At 35.1% G+C, this 16,190-nt stretch overlaps 2 protein-coding genes across 2 annotated transcripts; both read left to right on the plus strand.

Annotated features, from left to right (window-relative positions):
- The first annotated feature begins 732 nt into the window (after positions 1-732).
- LOC125683287 (uncharacterized) lies at positions 733-4,685 on the plus strand. The gene is made up of 4 exons (XM_048924297.2): positions 733-1,106; positions 2,119-2,223; positions 2,365-2,426; positions 2,671-4,685. Exons 1-4 carry the CDS (start codon positions 956-958, stop codon positions 4,207-4,209), a joined length of 1,857 nt encoding a protein of 618 aa, XP_048780254.2. The 5' UTR covers positions 733-955; the 3' UTR covers positions 4,210-4,685.
- Positions 4,686-7,749: 3,064 nt separating this feature from the next.
- On the plus strand, positions 7,750-12,546 carry LOC125683288 (uncharacterized). The gene is made up of 7 exons (XM_056144230.1): positions 7,750-7,774; positions 8,115-8,325; positions 9,498-9,643; positions 9,746-9,908; positions 10,042-10,178; positions 10,422-10,569; positions 11,948-12,546. The coding sequence occupies exons 1-7, from the start codon at positions 7,750-7,752 to the stop codon at positions 12,228-12,230; spliced, it is 1,113 nt and encodes a 370-aa protein (XP_056000205.1). The 3' UTR covers positions 12,231-12,546.
- Positions 12,547-16,190: the final 3,644 nt, after the last annotated feature.

A 16,190-nucleotide genomic window follows, 5' to 3' on the forward strand; every position in this document is an offset into this window, starting at 1 on the left:
AAATCGAGAGAACGATGACGTATATCTTTGTTATTTTAAGAACCAGTGACTTGGGCATGCAAGTAGTTAAAACATTAATCTATGCAAGGAAAACGACAAATTACGCATAGATTACCTAGTTTAAGATTTTTTAGGCATTTGAAGCGAGTGGTTAGTTTTTTATCTGTGTCAGAGTTAGACCCCTTTCTATATTTATGGTATCACAGAGTTCGGGCCCAAAACGGGCTTAGCCCCTGTGCCTTCTATAACATCAAATTCGCTGAGAATTATCCCAGTTTCTGACATGACGTTTACTTTCATTTTTGTGAATAGGTAGTGTATTTGCTTCGTAATTTACAACTGTTCACGAATGTTAAACACTCAATATTTCTCATGAGTCATAAAAACATATTCATGTGTAATGTCCGACTGGTGTCAGTGAGCGCGCTTTTGCGCCAATTGGCGCTTTTATAGGGCGCTAATAAAAGTCATGTGATAATTAAAGTCTTAAAATAGATATCGAGAATTCCGCAAGCCCACGCGTTATGAATATTTATATTAGCTATTCGAATGGCGACTACTTAAAAGTATCAAATTGTTTAGAAAAGAAGGTAGAATGATATATACATTATAAGTTATGTCTTATATAATATTTCCATACAGAAAATGTAATGATATTATTGAGAACTAGCAATAAATATATAGGGATCATGAATATTAATGAGAAGTGAACTTACCTTGACACCTCACGTGATTTTGGGGATTACGAAATACCAGTCACATGACTCATCTAGCAGGCGCCTATATAAAGGCGCCCTAAGCGCGATTGAGCACACAGGCGCCCAAGTGAAGATTGATAGCAGCTTAACGTATAAGTCTATCAAATTACCACAGGTACTGTAAAATACTTATTGTTTTATAAAGTATTTGTGAAATTGCGATTTGTTTGTAAACAATTCCACGTGCATCAACAAACATGGTGAAAGTGAAAGTAACCTTGATGTCGGCCAGTGAGCCAGAAATCAGACGAATAACGCTGGAAAACGACTCCGACTTTAGCGAATTTGAGACGAGAGTGTCAGCATTGTTTGTAGAAAGCAGCGGAACATTTAAGTTCCACTGGAAAGGTAAGATGTTTTGAAAAATAGTCTTATCGAGTCCACCAGTACTAGCTTTATAGTATTTGTGTCACAGAAAGACTGTAAATTTAGCCCCCTTACATGACAATCGTATTTTAACGAAGCAAAATAAAAATATTGTGTAAAATTTTGTGAATTAAGACTTGTTCCTACATTTATGATTTTGTGTGTGTGTGTTCTACTTGAGACAAAAAAGTCAGTACTTTCAAAGAATAAAGAGACCTTTCACAACACAGTTAATTACATGTAGTTCCACCGAAAATATAGGTCGCTATGAATGAAGTTACCTGGATCCTATTTTAATAGCTTTAAACTGGGGAGGAAAGAATAATATGTTTCATAACTGAAGAAAATACTTACATATATTGTACATATCTTCTGATATGTCTATAATACAAGACTCAATCGGAACATCACTCGACCTAATCCGGAGAATCCGAAATAGGCCGAGTGATGTTCCGATTGCAAATGTAGTACCCATTTTAGGCTGAACGCATTGCAGATGTTTCTTTCGAAGACCGGTCAATAGTGGAATGACTCTCTAATGCATTCGGTGTTATTGAAACATAAAATCACAAACGGAAATGTTTTATTAGTGATAAAATTACGACGAAATATTGACTGCTCCATTTCTGACGTCAAACTATTAGAAACGTTGTGAAACTGGTAGCAAATATTTTCATGGTTTTATCGTTGAAAACTTTCAAAAGGAGATGACGTTTGAATGAAATGTACAGTATTTCAAAGTTGGAAAGATTTCACATGAATTTTAAAATGTTTAGGGAATTAGGGTTGAAATTGGGCCATTGTCACTCATAGCTCTTTGACGATGGATACAAACGCGTACATGTATCACAAAAGACAATTGTAGATATATTTATAGTGTCAGATTATGATGATTGTATGAGCAATTTCAAAGCTACAGCTGTTACGATGTTCTCCTCAGCCGTTGACCGATGTATTTAAATATTTCTTTAAAGTATTATACATATCATTGCAGATGATGAAAATGACCTAGTCGTGATATCGACTGACGAGGAATTCCAAGAGGCGACAAAGACCATTGGCGATGAGACTCTGAGAATCTTCATTCAGAGATTAAAAGGTTTGAAAACTAATTATGACAGTATTTATCATAAGATTTATATTAAAATCTCTTTCAAGAAGACTTACCTTTAACATGATAGGAAGTCTGAATAGTGTTTTTGTTCTATATTATACTTGCACTTTTATTTTTAATTCATAGATTGCTCTAACATCTTAGCGGGGAGAAAAGTGGAATTTGATAACAATCCTGACGTTCTAAAGGTATTTAACTAGACAGTTATAGATTTAATTTAATTTGCCCATACGTGTTTGTAGGTGATTCAAATTTTAACGTGTATCTCTTAAGTTTATGTGTAATCCAAATAAAATTTTAATTAGGCTATATATACATTATATTAACTGCTGCGGTGACCCACTAAACAGTTAAAATTAATATATTAGTGTTGATCACGCATGTTACGGTAAACCGTTAATAAATGTATTAATTTTATTTTTTTGGTTGCAGACCGAGATGACTGCTGAGGAATTTCGACCTAGAAGATGGGAACGTCGCTACGGTCTAGGGAGATTTGGCCGAGGTCAGAGATCGTTGAGTCCAGCACCATTCATGAGGCGCAGAAGATGCCAAAGAGAGGTGAGTGAACAGCAACCATCTGAAAGAAGGATGTGGAAGCGCATGCATCGAGAAAATGTTGATGGGTTTGATAAACCTTGGAAAAACATCCATGGACATCGGTCTGGATGTGGCTATGGTAGACAACAGAAAAGGGCTTTAAGATGTAATGATGGAGATCACCATCAGATCCCGAATGATGTATGCCCTGAAAATGTAGGACACCGCTGGAGTAGAGATGAGAAGGGGAGTCGGAGGAATCACCGTCGATTTGCTCGATATTTAAGGCAGACATTGGACAGCGAGCTCATGACTTATGAAAACTGCCGTTCTCGCGTGAGAAATCGGGAAAATCGATGGATGAAATCCTGCAGGCGAGCAAAGTCGGCCCCAACCACTCGTTTTTACGGAAGAAACCGTGCAGGTTGCGGAAAGATATTGCACGGAGAAGGAAGAAGATGCAGACGTTCTGCATCAGTTCCTCCACAAGAAAGGGGGAGGAAACCAGAAACACTTGGGATGCCCGTTGGTAAGAGAAGTTGCAGGCGACATAGACACCAAATGGGAAAAATCGTGCTGAAGATGACTATAAAAGGTATGCGACAGCATGACTGCGAATCAAATGCAGGTCTAGAGAGAAAATGTTTTGGAAGACGATGCAAAAGTTACAGACGAAGGGCAATGATGATTAAGGAACAGAATGATGACACTTCAACTATCCATCAAAAGTACGACAGAGAACCTGAAATATCCGAACTTGTCGAAACCATGACCATCGACGATAGCAAAAGCGAAGAGCAAAAGGAAAGGGATGTATGTGAAAAAAGAGAAAGAAAGAGAGCATGCAAATATAGAAAAAGTGATGAAGAAGATGATGTAACAGATGAGAATACCAATTCCGAGAAGGAAAAGAAAAAGTGCCGTAGAAGGCACAGAAGAAAGGACGAGTCTGACGGAGCAACCGGACTACAAGAAGACTCTACTGAAGGTCAGGAAGACACTGGGGGAAATGGAGATCCCCTGGAAGGAAAATCTCAAGGAAGACGCAGGGCGAAAGAATGTCAGCGTTCTATGCGTGATGAAACTACTGCTCGCTGCAAAAAGAACGGAGACGAACACGACTTTGGGATTCTCACTTTGACGGTTGGAATGAATGGCGACTTGAAAATAAAACCCTGGAAACTGGCACGGAAACTTGGCAGATTTTTAAACCAGTATAGCACCGGCTGCCAGGAAGATGAGCCATTAGGAATACGACGTGGTCATGAAGAGTTCAAACAATACCGTGGTCGCGATTCTGAGCGCCAGTACAGACGAATGCTCCGCCGTCAAGGACGTCGACGAGAAAAAGCGCGGGATTGGCATCCAGAATATCCAAGCAACCACTGGAGTGGAATCGGAGCCCCTGGACTGAAAAATGCGTCGACGTGATTGTCCATGTTAGGGGACCGTCAGATTAAAGATATACAATGAATCGGACAAGTAAATCTGTTTACTTTTAATGTACCCTTTACTATCATATTCTCGCTTATTTGTGCTTTACTGGTTTTTGTGGTTATATGCTAATTTCTTTAATTCATATTGATAAATTATAATGAACGTATTATAAAACCTTTCATTTTCTATGAAGAGAGAAGCAATACCTTACTGAAAATGTCATTGAAATGCCTTTAGAAGATAAATTATGTCAAACAATGTAATATCACTTGAAAGTATAATTTGGATCAGCACAAAATTTGCCTAGCGTGTGGGAAGTTGATGTTTCATTTTGTAAATTTAGATTGATTTCGATTATGTAACATGTTCAAAATTCTCTTGATGTTGAATTAGGTTTGTATGATTGCTGTATCTGTATATATATGTATAGATATTCTATTGATGTACCGCAATAAACATTTCTGTAGTAACAGTCGTCTGTTTCATTCAGTGGAAGATAAAACCTATACCATATTACTGGATAAATCAGAGATAAAACCTATACCATATTACAGGATACATCGAGATAAAACTTATACCATGTTACAGGATACATCGAGATAAAACTTATACCATATTACAGGATAAATCAGAGATAAAACGTATACCATATTACAGGATACATCGAGATAAAACTTATACCATATTACAGGATACATCGAAATAAAACTTATACCATATTACAGGATAAATCGAAATAAAACTTATACCATTTTACAGGATACATCGAGATAAAACTTATACCATATTACAGGATAAATCGGAGATCAAACGTATATCATATTACAACATAGATATGAGATGAAATCTATACCATGTTACATGATAAATAGAGATAAAACTTATACCATATTACAGGATAAATCGAGATAAAACTTATACCATGTTACAGGATAAATCGTTGATAACATTTATACCATTTACAGAATAAATCGAAAACAAAACCTATACCATGTTACAGGATAAATCGGAGATAAAACGTATACCATATTACAGGATATACAGAGACAAAATCTATACCATGTTCAGTGGCAGATTGAAGGGGGGCGCAGCCGGTGCGCCCCCCCCCCCCTAAAATTTTCAAATTTAAGGTAAATCGGGGTATCTTGTTTAGAAAAATGTACTAAACGATAAAAGAAGTAATAATTTCTTCCACTCCAAATCTATTGATTTCTTGCATTACTTTATTGGGAACTTAATTTGTTCCAAAAACCCTTAAAATTTGCGTCATTTTATTAATTTCACCTTATTAGAAATGATAGAAAATAGTACAAATGACTACATAGGAGACATAGCTCAAGCCCTATAAAATTTGTAAAATCCCAGAGCTTCCGGGGGCTTCGCCTTTAGGCGGCCCCCAGACCCCCTGTTTCATAAAGTGGCGCCCCCCGTAACTGCAATTCCTGGACCCGCCCCTGCTAATAGGAGTTATGAGATTGATCACTGTTCATTATCTTCACCTTCCATGCATAATTCTGTGTTTTGAAGTAGGAAACTATTTATTTCAAGCATTTTTTTAGGGTTTTATAACCCACTAAAAACAGCATTTAATTTGGGATTACATAATCTTACTACTTACAACAATATACGACTTAAATCTGGAGAATGAACTTAAAAGTTATGTTCACTTATTCAAAGATTATGCGGAACTGAAATCATATGTGATTATTTAGTGATACGAAATGACAAGTGGATTTCTGTCATCACTTGGTTTAAAATATATATGTCAGAAAATCACGTAGACTTTAAATATTTTTCTGTTATAAATCAAAGACTTCTAGATGTATATAAACAAAATTTGTTTGAAAATATTGTTAGATCTTCAAAAGGCTACTTATATCAACACCTTATCGATAATTTCTGTTTACAAACATATTTAACAAGGTATACCCATGGATAAAAAAATACAGAAGGTTATTAACTAAATTGAGGTTGTCTAACCATCTTTTGGATATTGAAAATGTACAACGTTATCAAATCTAATAGATTATGTACATATTGTGATCTGCATGATATTAAGGACGAATTTCACTTCATATTGAAATGTCCACTGTGTAACGATTTGAGGAATTACTTTTTGAAGAAGTATTGTTATTCTAGACCAAGTGTTTTTAAATTAATTCAACTATTAACTACTAGTAATGTCAGCGATTTGTTGAAATTCGTTGAGTGCTGCTATACTATCAAGAAAATGTCACATTGATGTTTAATCATTTACCTGTTTACTTTGTACGTTCACTCTCTTTCTCTCTCTGAATTTCCTTCAATTATCATTGTGTTTAATTGTTACTCTGATGAGCCAGTTGGCTCAAAGAAATATAGAAATTGAAATTGAAAAAATGCATGAAATTGATATGAATATATTGTGCTAAAAATAGAATGACCCATTAGATGTTAGTTCGGGTACTCATCGATTTTTTCACAAAATATTATATGATTAGCAAATTACTTTTGAAATATTATAAAAAGGTCTGAAAAACTGACAACACCTTCCATAATATTTTTTTTTCGCTTTTGCATGGTTCTATCGTAGATAGTTTTTTTTGTGATTTGTTGATTTTCATTCTATCAGTTGAATATTATAATCCTTATTTTCAGACTTTAAATAAATCTTTTATTGGAGATGCGTAAAAATGCGTATCTGCCATGTGAGGGATTAATTCCTTCTTCGCAATAATTCTTGATATATGTGAAATAAAATATCGTCTCCCTAGATCTCTCCTCGTGGAGTTATATAAACAGGTTGTACATGTATATCATGAAATATGTGAAAAAGAAGATATCGATTATGTTGCTGATTGAATATTACAGGTGTTTTTCTATCATACAATCGGAAAGACGACATATTGAAAAATAAAAACCTTTTTGCTTATAAAAGATATTGCAGATAATATCATACATGATAAACATGAAACAAAAAATGATGGTACAATATGCACATATATGCATATGTTTTCAACAAATAGATCAAATACATTTGATTTGACATAACAAGGATGTAAAATACAATTTTAAGGGAAATTCAGGTATGTTCTGTCAGTTATAGTACACATTTTAGTGAGTAAATATCTATTGATAAATGAAACCCCTCGGGATACCTGTACTCGTGTGTAATCTGAGTTAACTTCCCATACATTTTGGTGTCCCGCACATATTTGGTGAAATATCGACTTTTCATGACATTTTGCTTTAAGAAAGTAAAAAAAGAGTGTGTAAACATTGACGTCAAAGATGTCTAAATCTCACGAGAGAAGGATACCCAGGGATACATGGTGAATCAGTCAGTCTTGTCGGAATTTGGTGAGACATGGATACGTATATAAACGACAGTGGTGACGAATCGTTGGAATGTACACTAGGTCATCTAGCTGCTAAATACTTTTTACAGCATAATTATTCACATCAATTAATCATCACTTCAAATACTTAAACACTGCACACCTAGTATTTGCCCATTTCACTTTTGGCAAAATTGGTATCAGGCAAGGTGAAATCATGTGGCTCTTGTTTTCTATTATAGGTAAGTTAAGTTATGCTGAAAGTTTTATCATTACACACACATATATCTACAGAACTTATTTCTTGTAATGATGTACATGTACTGTATATAACAAATTGTCGTTTAATTATGTATTAGCAACAACAACAAAAACCCACCTGATTCGAACTGATTGAGGTGGGGGTGAATACTATTGAACAAACCTTTAATTGTTACACTGTATATATATTTTTAATTGTATCTAATAACTATCTTTCAGCACGCATTCCAAAGAATGTATTTGTTGAGAAACGACTTTTATAAAGAAAAAATGTGATAATTTGATAACAGATTTGAGTGACAAATTTTTCTATTTTAACAGGATTCTGTACATTTTCTTACGGCAACACTCAACAGCAAATTCCACCTGCTCCTCAAAATCAGTGTGTGCGGGAAGTCGAACAACTCAGTGCTTCCTGTTTTCAGAGGTCTGGGCTTCCAATGAGGACTATTGACGCTGTGTTGACAAATGGGACTATAGCACCATTACCCGCTAATGCAAATATAATGGATCTTCGGAAAACGTTATGTGGGTAAGTATTAAGCAAACACCATTCAACTGTATCAATACAGAACTGTGAACATGTACACACCTCCACCATTTAATCGTGAACACGTACAAACTACACCATTTAATTGTATTTATGTACACGCCACCACCATTTAATTGTGAACACGTACACACCACCACCATTTAATTGTATACATTATACACCACCACCATTTAACTGTGAACACGTACACAACACCACCATTTAATTGTATACATGTAGATGGCACCACCATTTAAATGTAAACACGTACACACCACCACCATTAAATAGTACACATGTACATGACACCGCCATTTAACTGAAAACACGTACACACCACCATTAAATTGTCAACACGTACACACCACCACCGTTTAATTGTATACACGTACACAACACCACCGTTTAATTGTATACACGTACACAACACCACCATTTAATTGTACACACCACCACCACCATTTAACTTTAAACATATACATGTATGTATTATCATGTAAACGTAAATATATTCACATCACTTGAAACGTTTCCAAAAACTTTATTTAAGAAATGAATTTCAGTTGTTGAAAATACATGAGGGCGTGAACTGTGACACGTTACGCCAGCATACTTCATAAAGCGTTAGCGCTTCGTGAAAAGCATGCCGGCATGCAGCGTTGCAGTTCTTACTCTAGTGTATTTTCAAAATTGAAATTTATTTTTTGTTTACCTTCTACTTTCATTTTTGTTGGAATTCACAGCTGTTAGAATAGGCGTACTATATTTATCAAGATTCATACGCACATTGTTCACATCTTATCGCATTCGTGAGGAAATGGCTATTATTAGAATTGGAAATGTAAAAATATGCCATTAGGCTGAACCTTAAAGATTTAATCCACTTTAAGTGAAGAAAACGTTGGGCTGTTGAGTTGGACTCTACAGTTGTATGACTCAGATGATGTCATCAATCAAATCATCGTCGCTGACCGTGGTCAGCATGCAGTCCAGCAATTGATAGATTTGTATTAATCAGATATGTAATGCATGGAGAATGCATTCGCCATCTTCATTTTGCACAATCGAAATTACTTAAACTATGACAGAAAATAAAGCATTTCAAGAATATCCAATAACAAATGTACATTGCTTTAAACTTATTTTGGGAATTGTTTATTTCAATCTTCCAGCATAAGAGCCCAGATAATACAATGCGTAGTTCCACCGACTTTAAACATGCGCGGGAAGCCCCCGTGTACAAACAGTGCAGAATTCAACTTCGCAGAAAACCAAGTTGTGAGACGATTAACCGCTCTACAAAATGCTTGTGGTGCAGGTAAGACATGTATTCTAACAAGCTTAAAAATGCATTCTGTTGTTCTACATTGATACACATACATGATGTACTTAATGAAATAAATAAATTTCTTTATGTTAGGTGTCATGCCCCAAGCCAACTCTTGTATGCGCACACTTGACAGAAACATGCAGCAATGCTATACAACAGCTGGGCTTAGTCCCAACATGTTTGGTTCCAACGATACAGAAATCAAAGGAGCCATCATCGGGAAGGACAAAGAATCGGCCGCTAGATTTTGTGGGTCAGTTCTTCAACAGATTAGTTTGATATCGTAGGGGAAAGGGTTTTTTTTAAATTTTGAAGTAGTATAAAATTTTGGACATATTCACTATAAACACTGCACTGCATTTTCATGTGTTTTCTGTGGGTTTCAGGGTAAAAAGCACGCTGTTTTCGTGTATGCGTAAAGTGATTGACAGTTGTGAAGGAGCCAATGAGTACATGTTGCTGACAGGTTATGACCACGCCTCTATGGAGGCAAGCATAGATCTCCTCTGTGAAGATATTGACGGTAGGAATAGTGTGGTACATTCATTTTAGGGCGATATTTATTTAACTGTTAGGTTTTCAAAAAAATAATTTCGGGAGAAAATCAGTTGGGGCGATGTCATGCATTATATACTTCTTTTCAGACATGAAATACAAATTGGAGTCAATCGAATCCATAATCATCCATGCAATAACAATAGATGAGGACTATTTCTAGAAAATTATTAGCAAATACATATTTTAATGAAAATGAGTTTATTCTCAGTGTACGTAGAAGGACTGGTTTGCTTCCAAAGGCCCAGTGATGCTGTACAGAAATGTCTGGACTCCATGTCGGCCAATATGGTAGACTTGGCCGCCAGGCAGATCCAGCAAAATCTCGATATGAAAGGATTCTTCTCTGAGTATTGCAAGTAAGAACGTTTTCAAAAACATTAGTGGGTGGAAAAAAAACATCAATGCGAGAACTTTTGTTCAACCAGAATTCTTCAGTGTGGTTGACATACTATTATTTATTTTGTTGAAATGCATGTATGAGAATTATTAATCCAAAAGATATATTGACTGAGGCGAAATTTAGGTCATGCAATATCATACAGTTATTGACTGGGTTCGAGGACAACAGCTGTTTTGTTTGACCCGAGAACGGGCCTGTTGGGCTGAGGGCAACATATCCGTTCAAGGGTCAAACAAAACAGCTGTTGTCCGAGGACACAGTCTATAATTGTTTTGTTATTCACTTTCAATTGTTAGGATATTTTACTAGATGCACATGGTTTGTTGACTTTGAACTTTTAACATGACAGAGGGATTGTATACATTTACCAACGCATCCACTAGTTTAAAAAAACCCTTCATAATATCCTAATTAATAATCAATAATTACATTTTTCGTGTTTCTGTTCTGCGTTCCATCTAATAAATTCTGTATCTTCATCAGTGAACCTCGTCATTACGTAAACAAAGCAACAGACCGAGAACACTTGACTTACATAGCCAATAGAAATAAAGCAGACTATATTGCTTGGTCAACAGTTCGTAAACTGTTGACCCGTCAATAGACCACGAGTGTGAAAATTGGTTTAACAGTAAAAATGTTACTTCTAAATCGTATTAGTTTTATATAGGAAATCTTTTTAGGTGTATAACAACATGTTTTTGGCATTTGTAATTAATTTTATCAAATGATTGAATAAGTCCGACCTTTCTGGCTGAGATCAACAAATTGGTCGTCCAATAAAAATTCGCCTCTCGGATCACTTTCGACTAGGTCTTGCATTCTAGCTGTAAGTAAATGTGGTCGATCCTGTATCGATTGGTGAACTCTAGTAGCTGGTTTCCATGTTGTAAATCATTCAATCATATGATAAACAAAATCTTGCGTCTCCAATCGTTTTCAACTAGGTCCTGCACTCTAGCTGTAACCCATGATGGCCGACAGGGTATCATTTTGCAGACTCTGGTATCCTGTTTAGATGTTTTGAATTATTCAATAATATAATAAATCAATTATATACATTTTCTCGGTCAATACGATTATTCACCCCCTCCCCCGGATTGGTTAATAGTGTACTTCTCAGATAGCTAATGCCTATTGTTTCAAGCTTTAAAAATGTCCATTATTTTATGGTTTTAACAGAAAAAGTCAGCAATTGTTATATCATTCGACAATGAGCAAATTTCTAAATATATTTATAAACTAACCATTAATTTCGCCATCTAATAAAGATACCAACAGTATGTCGAATAAGCATTTTTATGATAACATTTGAAATGCATTGCTCGTTGTAGAATCCGTGTCGATCACTTGGGTTGTGACATGGCAGCTTGGAAACAGTCTTGTAGCAAAGCTGGAGTGGGATTGAAGAACGAATTTGAATGCACTATGCTCCCTTCAACATGTCAGAAAGACAATACTTTACAAGCAGTGCTCAAAGACAATGTTTGCAATTCCACGACTTTCTATAAAGAGTCTCGCCAACACGTATCAAGAAAAGGCTCTGCGTCCAGCTTTAGACTGTCTGCAGTGCTAGGCTGCTTAGTGATCTTCTTGCCTATCATTTTCGCTTTGTAAACTGACCAGTAGGGAAGGAAAAATGGCATAATGATTGAGTGCTTTACTGTATATAATTTCCCGATGTTTCAAGTACATTTGAGAGATTTGATTTTGTATATAAAACCGATAATGATTAATTTTAAAGGAATTTAAAACTGTGTTGCTATTATGATGAATTTTGGATAGGGATATGTTTTGATGCCTTGGGGGAACCCAGGCAATATACAGCTAATACCAAATAGATTTTTTTTTAAAAACTCATAGAAAGTCTTTTGAAAGAGTTTTGTAACTTGCCTTTTATATTTTTAGATAATAAAATTGAATGGTACTTTAATTGTCTTGTATAGTTGTCATTTCAAATTCTGTAAACCTCATTCCCTTCATCATACTCTTTTAAGTGTTAAAACGGTTAAAACGGTATATCCGCACATGTAACTTCATTTCGTGGTTGAGTCTCGGGATAACTACACACTAGACAGGTGTTTTAACAGAGAAGTGGGATTAGGATTAGTGTGTTCACTAGTAGTACTGGCGGTCACGACTTCACACCAGATAATAAAGCATCCACTCGTATGCATTGATTGATTGATTGCATGCCAGATTGAAGGGTTTTTCTAGAATTAAATATATTTAGTTTGTAATTTATATTTTGTTTGCATGCATAAGCAAAGACTGTTTCTCATCTAAGTATAGTAAAATAATAATATTTTATTTCAAGAAGGTGGCCTGGTTAGTGTACGCATTGTTAGGGCCTTCCTGTTAATACGCACAAATACAGACATACACACAAACCATATTTCAAAACAATGTCTCAAAAGCATGAACACATGAACATGCAAAAATAAACCCGGTCTATATCACTAATATATAACTAGTATACCAGATTGTGATTAAAAGACATTAATGTATAGAATATATATACGAGGAGAAGAAAAGCTTAAATAGTGGTACGCCAGCTGATAATCTCTCACTCACTCTCTCCTTCTTTCATATACATGTAAGTATGTGTGTGCGTGCATGTGTCTGTCTGTCTGTATGTATGTATGTATTGACAATCAAAGACGATGCATCCTAAAAGACGAGTAAGCCATTAGAAAGTATACATGTATAACTATCAAAATTATGAAGACTATAAACAATAGCCAGAATAGACCAGTGGGCCGAATGATGGAATGTTAACTACCGCTAGTGGCTATCTATAGACATTTAATTTGTACGTGCTCTATAATGTCACACAAACCAATATTTACTTCCAATGCCTCTTGTTTACACAGTTGGATCAGAAACATATGGTATCGATAACATAGCCGTTATATCGCTAGAAGGTCTCGACAAGCACATCTCCTGGACAAATATACCGGGATGTGGTGATTAATGTTATTACCTACAGTGTACCTTACTATACAAATTATAATTAGTCATTTCTAACTGGTTCCCTAGCTTTTGGCTATGATTTTGTATATCAGTAAACAGTCAAACTGTTTCTCGGTCACAAAAATGAACTGGTATCTGGCCTTTGACGTCTCCGTGATGTTTTTAACCAAGCGACAGTTTCATTTTCAGTATGGCTACTATTAAATTCGATGACCAAAAAAAACAACAACAAAAAACAAAAAACAAAAACAAAAACAACAACACAGAACTGAGACTTGCATGATTTTATTATCTGAATTAAGAATTATTTAATAGATTACACACTTTTTGCGTGACTTCTTGGGTACCAGTCAACTGTTATCCTTCGGTAGGATAAAAGAGACGATCTGGGAAACTGGTGTCCTCCGCCTTGTTTTCCAGGTCTTCTCCTCTACTTCGGGATAAGTGTTTAACTGTATTGTTAATTAAAAATAATCGAAGATTGTTCTGGTGTTCTGGAAACAAGCTCTAGAATAAACCACTTTTTTACACACACACCCCCCCAAACAAAACATGTAATGGAATTGAAAAATATGCATTTATAAAGCAAAGGTAAACTACCGTCTTTAAAATTGTTTCCGTCTTTATGCACTCCAAAAATTGATTTGTGTCTGATTTGTGTCTTTTTAAAAAATAGTCAAATGAATGAGTCAACCTTTAATAACTATGCTGAACTGACTCTTATGCAAACTTGGGTTCAGATGAGATATTTCTTCTCTTGAACATCTGAAGGAAGTTTTTTAAGGGAACTTTCAGAACTCGATCTGTCCCAAAAAACAATGAATGGTACGAGTCTGTCCACAAATGTGTATATATTCTCACTTATAGGAGGAGTTTACATGTAACTGTATGTTCATAAAAACTTAACTGTACGTTTGTTTTCTGCAAGTTCCTAATATGTCTGCTGTAAAATCAAAGGCAGAAGGGAAGTGGATATCGACTCACATATATATATTATATATTATTTCATTTTATAACTGTTTGAAGAGGCATTAAAGCCGAAAGCGCTAACAGTGAAATGTTATTCGAGTTTTGTGTTTCTTGATTTTTATTATTGGATATATATATATATATTGAATTAAACCCATGTCCGGAATGAAACAAGCAAACATAAACAAAAGATGAATACATAAGTAAAATAAAAACAACAACAACATGACTAAAATATTATACCTAGGTGTATATAACCAGTATAAGTAATAACGCCTTTTGAACAGACCTGATAACGCCTTTTTTCGCGTAATTACGCCTTTTTCGCGTCATAACGCCTGTTCACTTTGGTATATTACACCTTCCTATTTATCATTTCCCCTTAGTTTAATCCTAATAGGCTTTCGTACATAAAGTAGTATTTACTCAAGAAAAACATATTCCTCAAGGTCAACCCCTATTGTACTACCAGGTTGTGCACGTAAAACCACGCCCACAATATGATAGCTTTATAGTGGTGATTATTCAATAGATTGCATTAGAATAATATACATCAGATAGCAATCGGAGCATAAATGATGGCGGTCCCCGAGGCTTCGTATTTTGAGTATAACTGCGTCAGACAGACTTATATTCTTACTACTTGAAGTAATATCGTTGAAATGAAAAACAGGGTACGTCCGTGGAGGGTGGGACCGTACAAGTCAATTTACAATCAAAGCATCGTCCCTGACCCCTGTTGACTATCGCTAAAATCTTTGGTATTACATTTAACATCTGTATATCAAACTGCTGCTCATCGGTTAGTTTTGCGATAAAATAGATACATTATTGGGAAGTGCACACAATTTATGTTTACTTGTTTACGATTGAAATTTGGAAATGCAGATTAATGATAGCATATTACTGATTAAATATCGATTCCAGCCCAACAACGTATTACCCGAAGCAAAATGACACGTTTCTTTTGTACAATGCGAAATTCATCAATCCCATTTGGTTTGTACTGAGTATGTAGTATCAAACAATGTCCTTTTCTCTGGCTGCCTTTTTAACAATCTGAACATGCACATTATATTTGAACAACCTTTATTTCATACGGGTTAGAAATACGCACTTATATTCCTAATTTTGTAACGTGAGAGAATTCCAGAATAGTCCCGCAATGCTTAGCATACAGCACAGTGCCATACATATATCAACTTCAATTTTTTTAACTATACAATTCATTGAAAACGACCACTTTCTTAATTGTTTTTAAATTTTATAGTAACGTTCACATCATTAACAAATATCTGCATTTTCTGATCTTAGCAGTGTCTTATTTTTATTCCTGAAGTCATGCATATCAAATGACTACAAGAACACTGCACTTCAGGTTTTTATCCCACTCTTACAAAGGAGTATATAAGGAAACGGAACGCTAAAAGTTTATGTAAAAGTTTCGGTAAACTTTAAAAGTCAATACTTCTGAAATTATTGGTGAAAGTTTTAAAAATCATTACTAGAATAAATGTCTAGATGTTTGGTAATGAATGCTTTAAATTTCATAATAGTTAGAGCAAAAATGAGTTTCGAATGATTTTTCAAACAAAATATATTTTTCAATGAACCATATAGCGTAAAGCATAAACG

The sequence above is a fragment of the Ostrea edulis genome, chromosome 1 (genome assembly GCF_947568905.1).
Source record: "Ostrea edulis chromosome 1, xbOstEdul1.1, whole genome shotgun sequence".
Classification (NCBI taxonomy): Eukaryota; Metazoa; Mollusca; class Bivalvia; order Ostreida; family Ostreidae; genus Ostrea; species Ostrea edulis.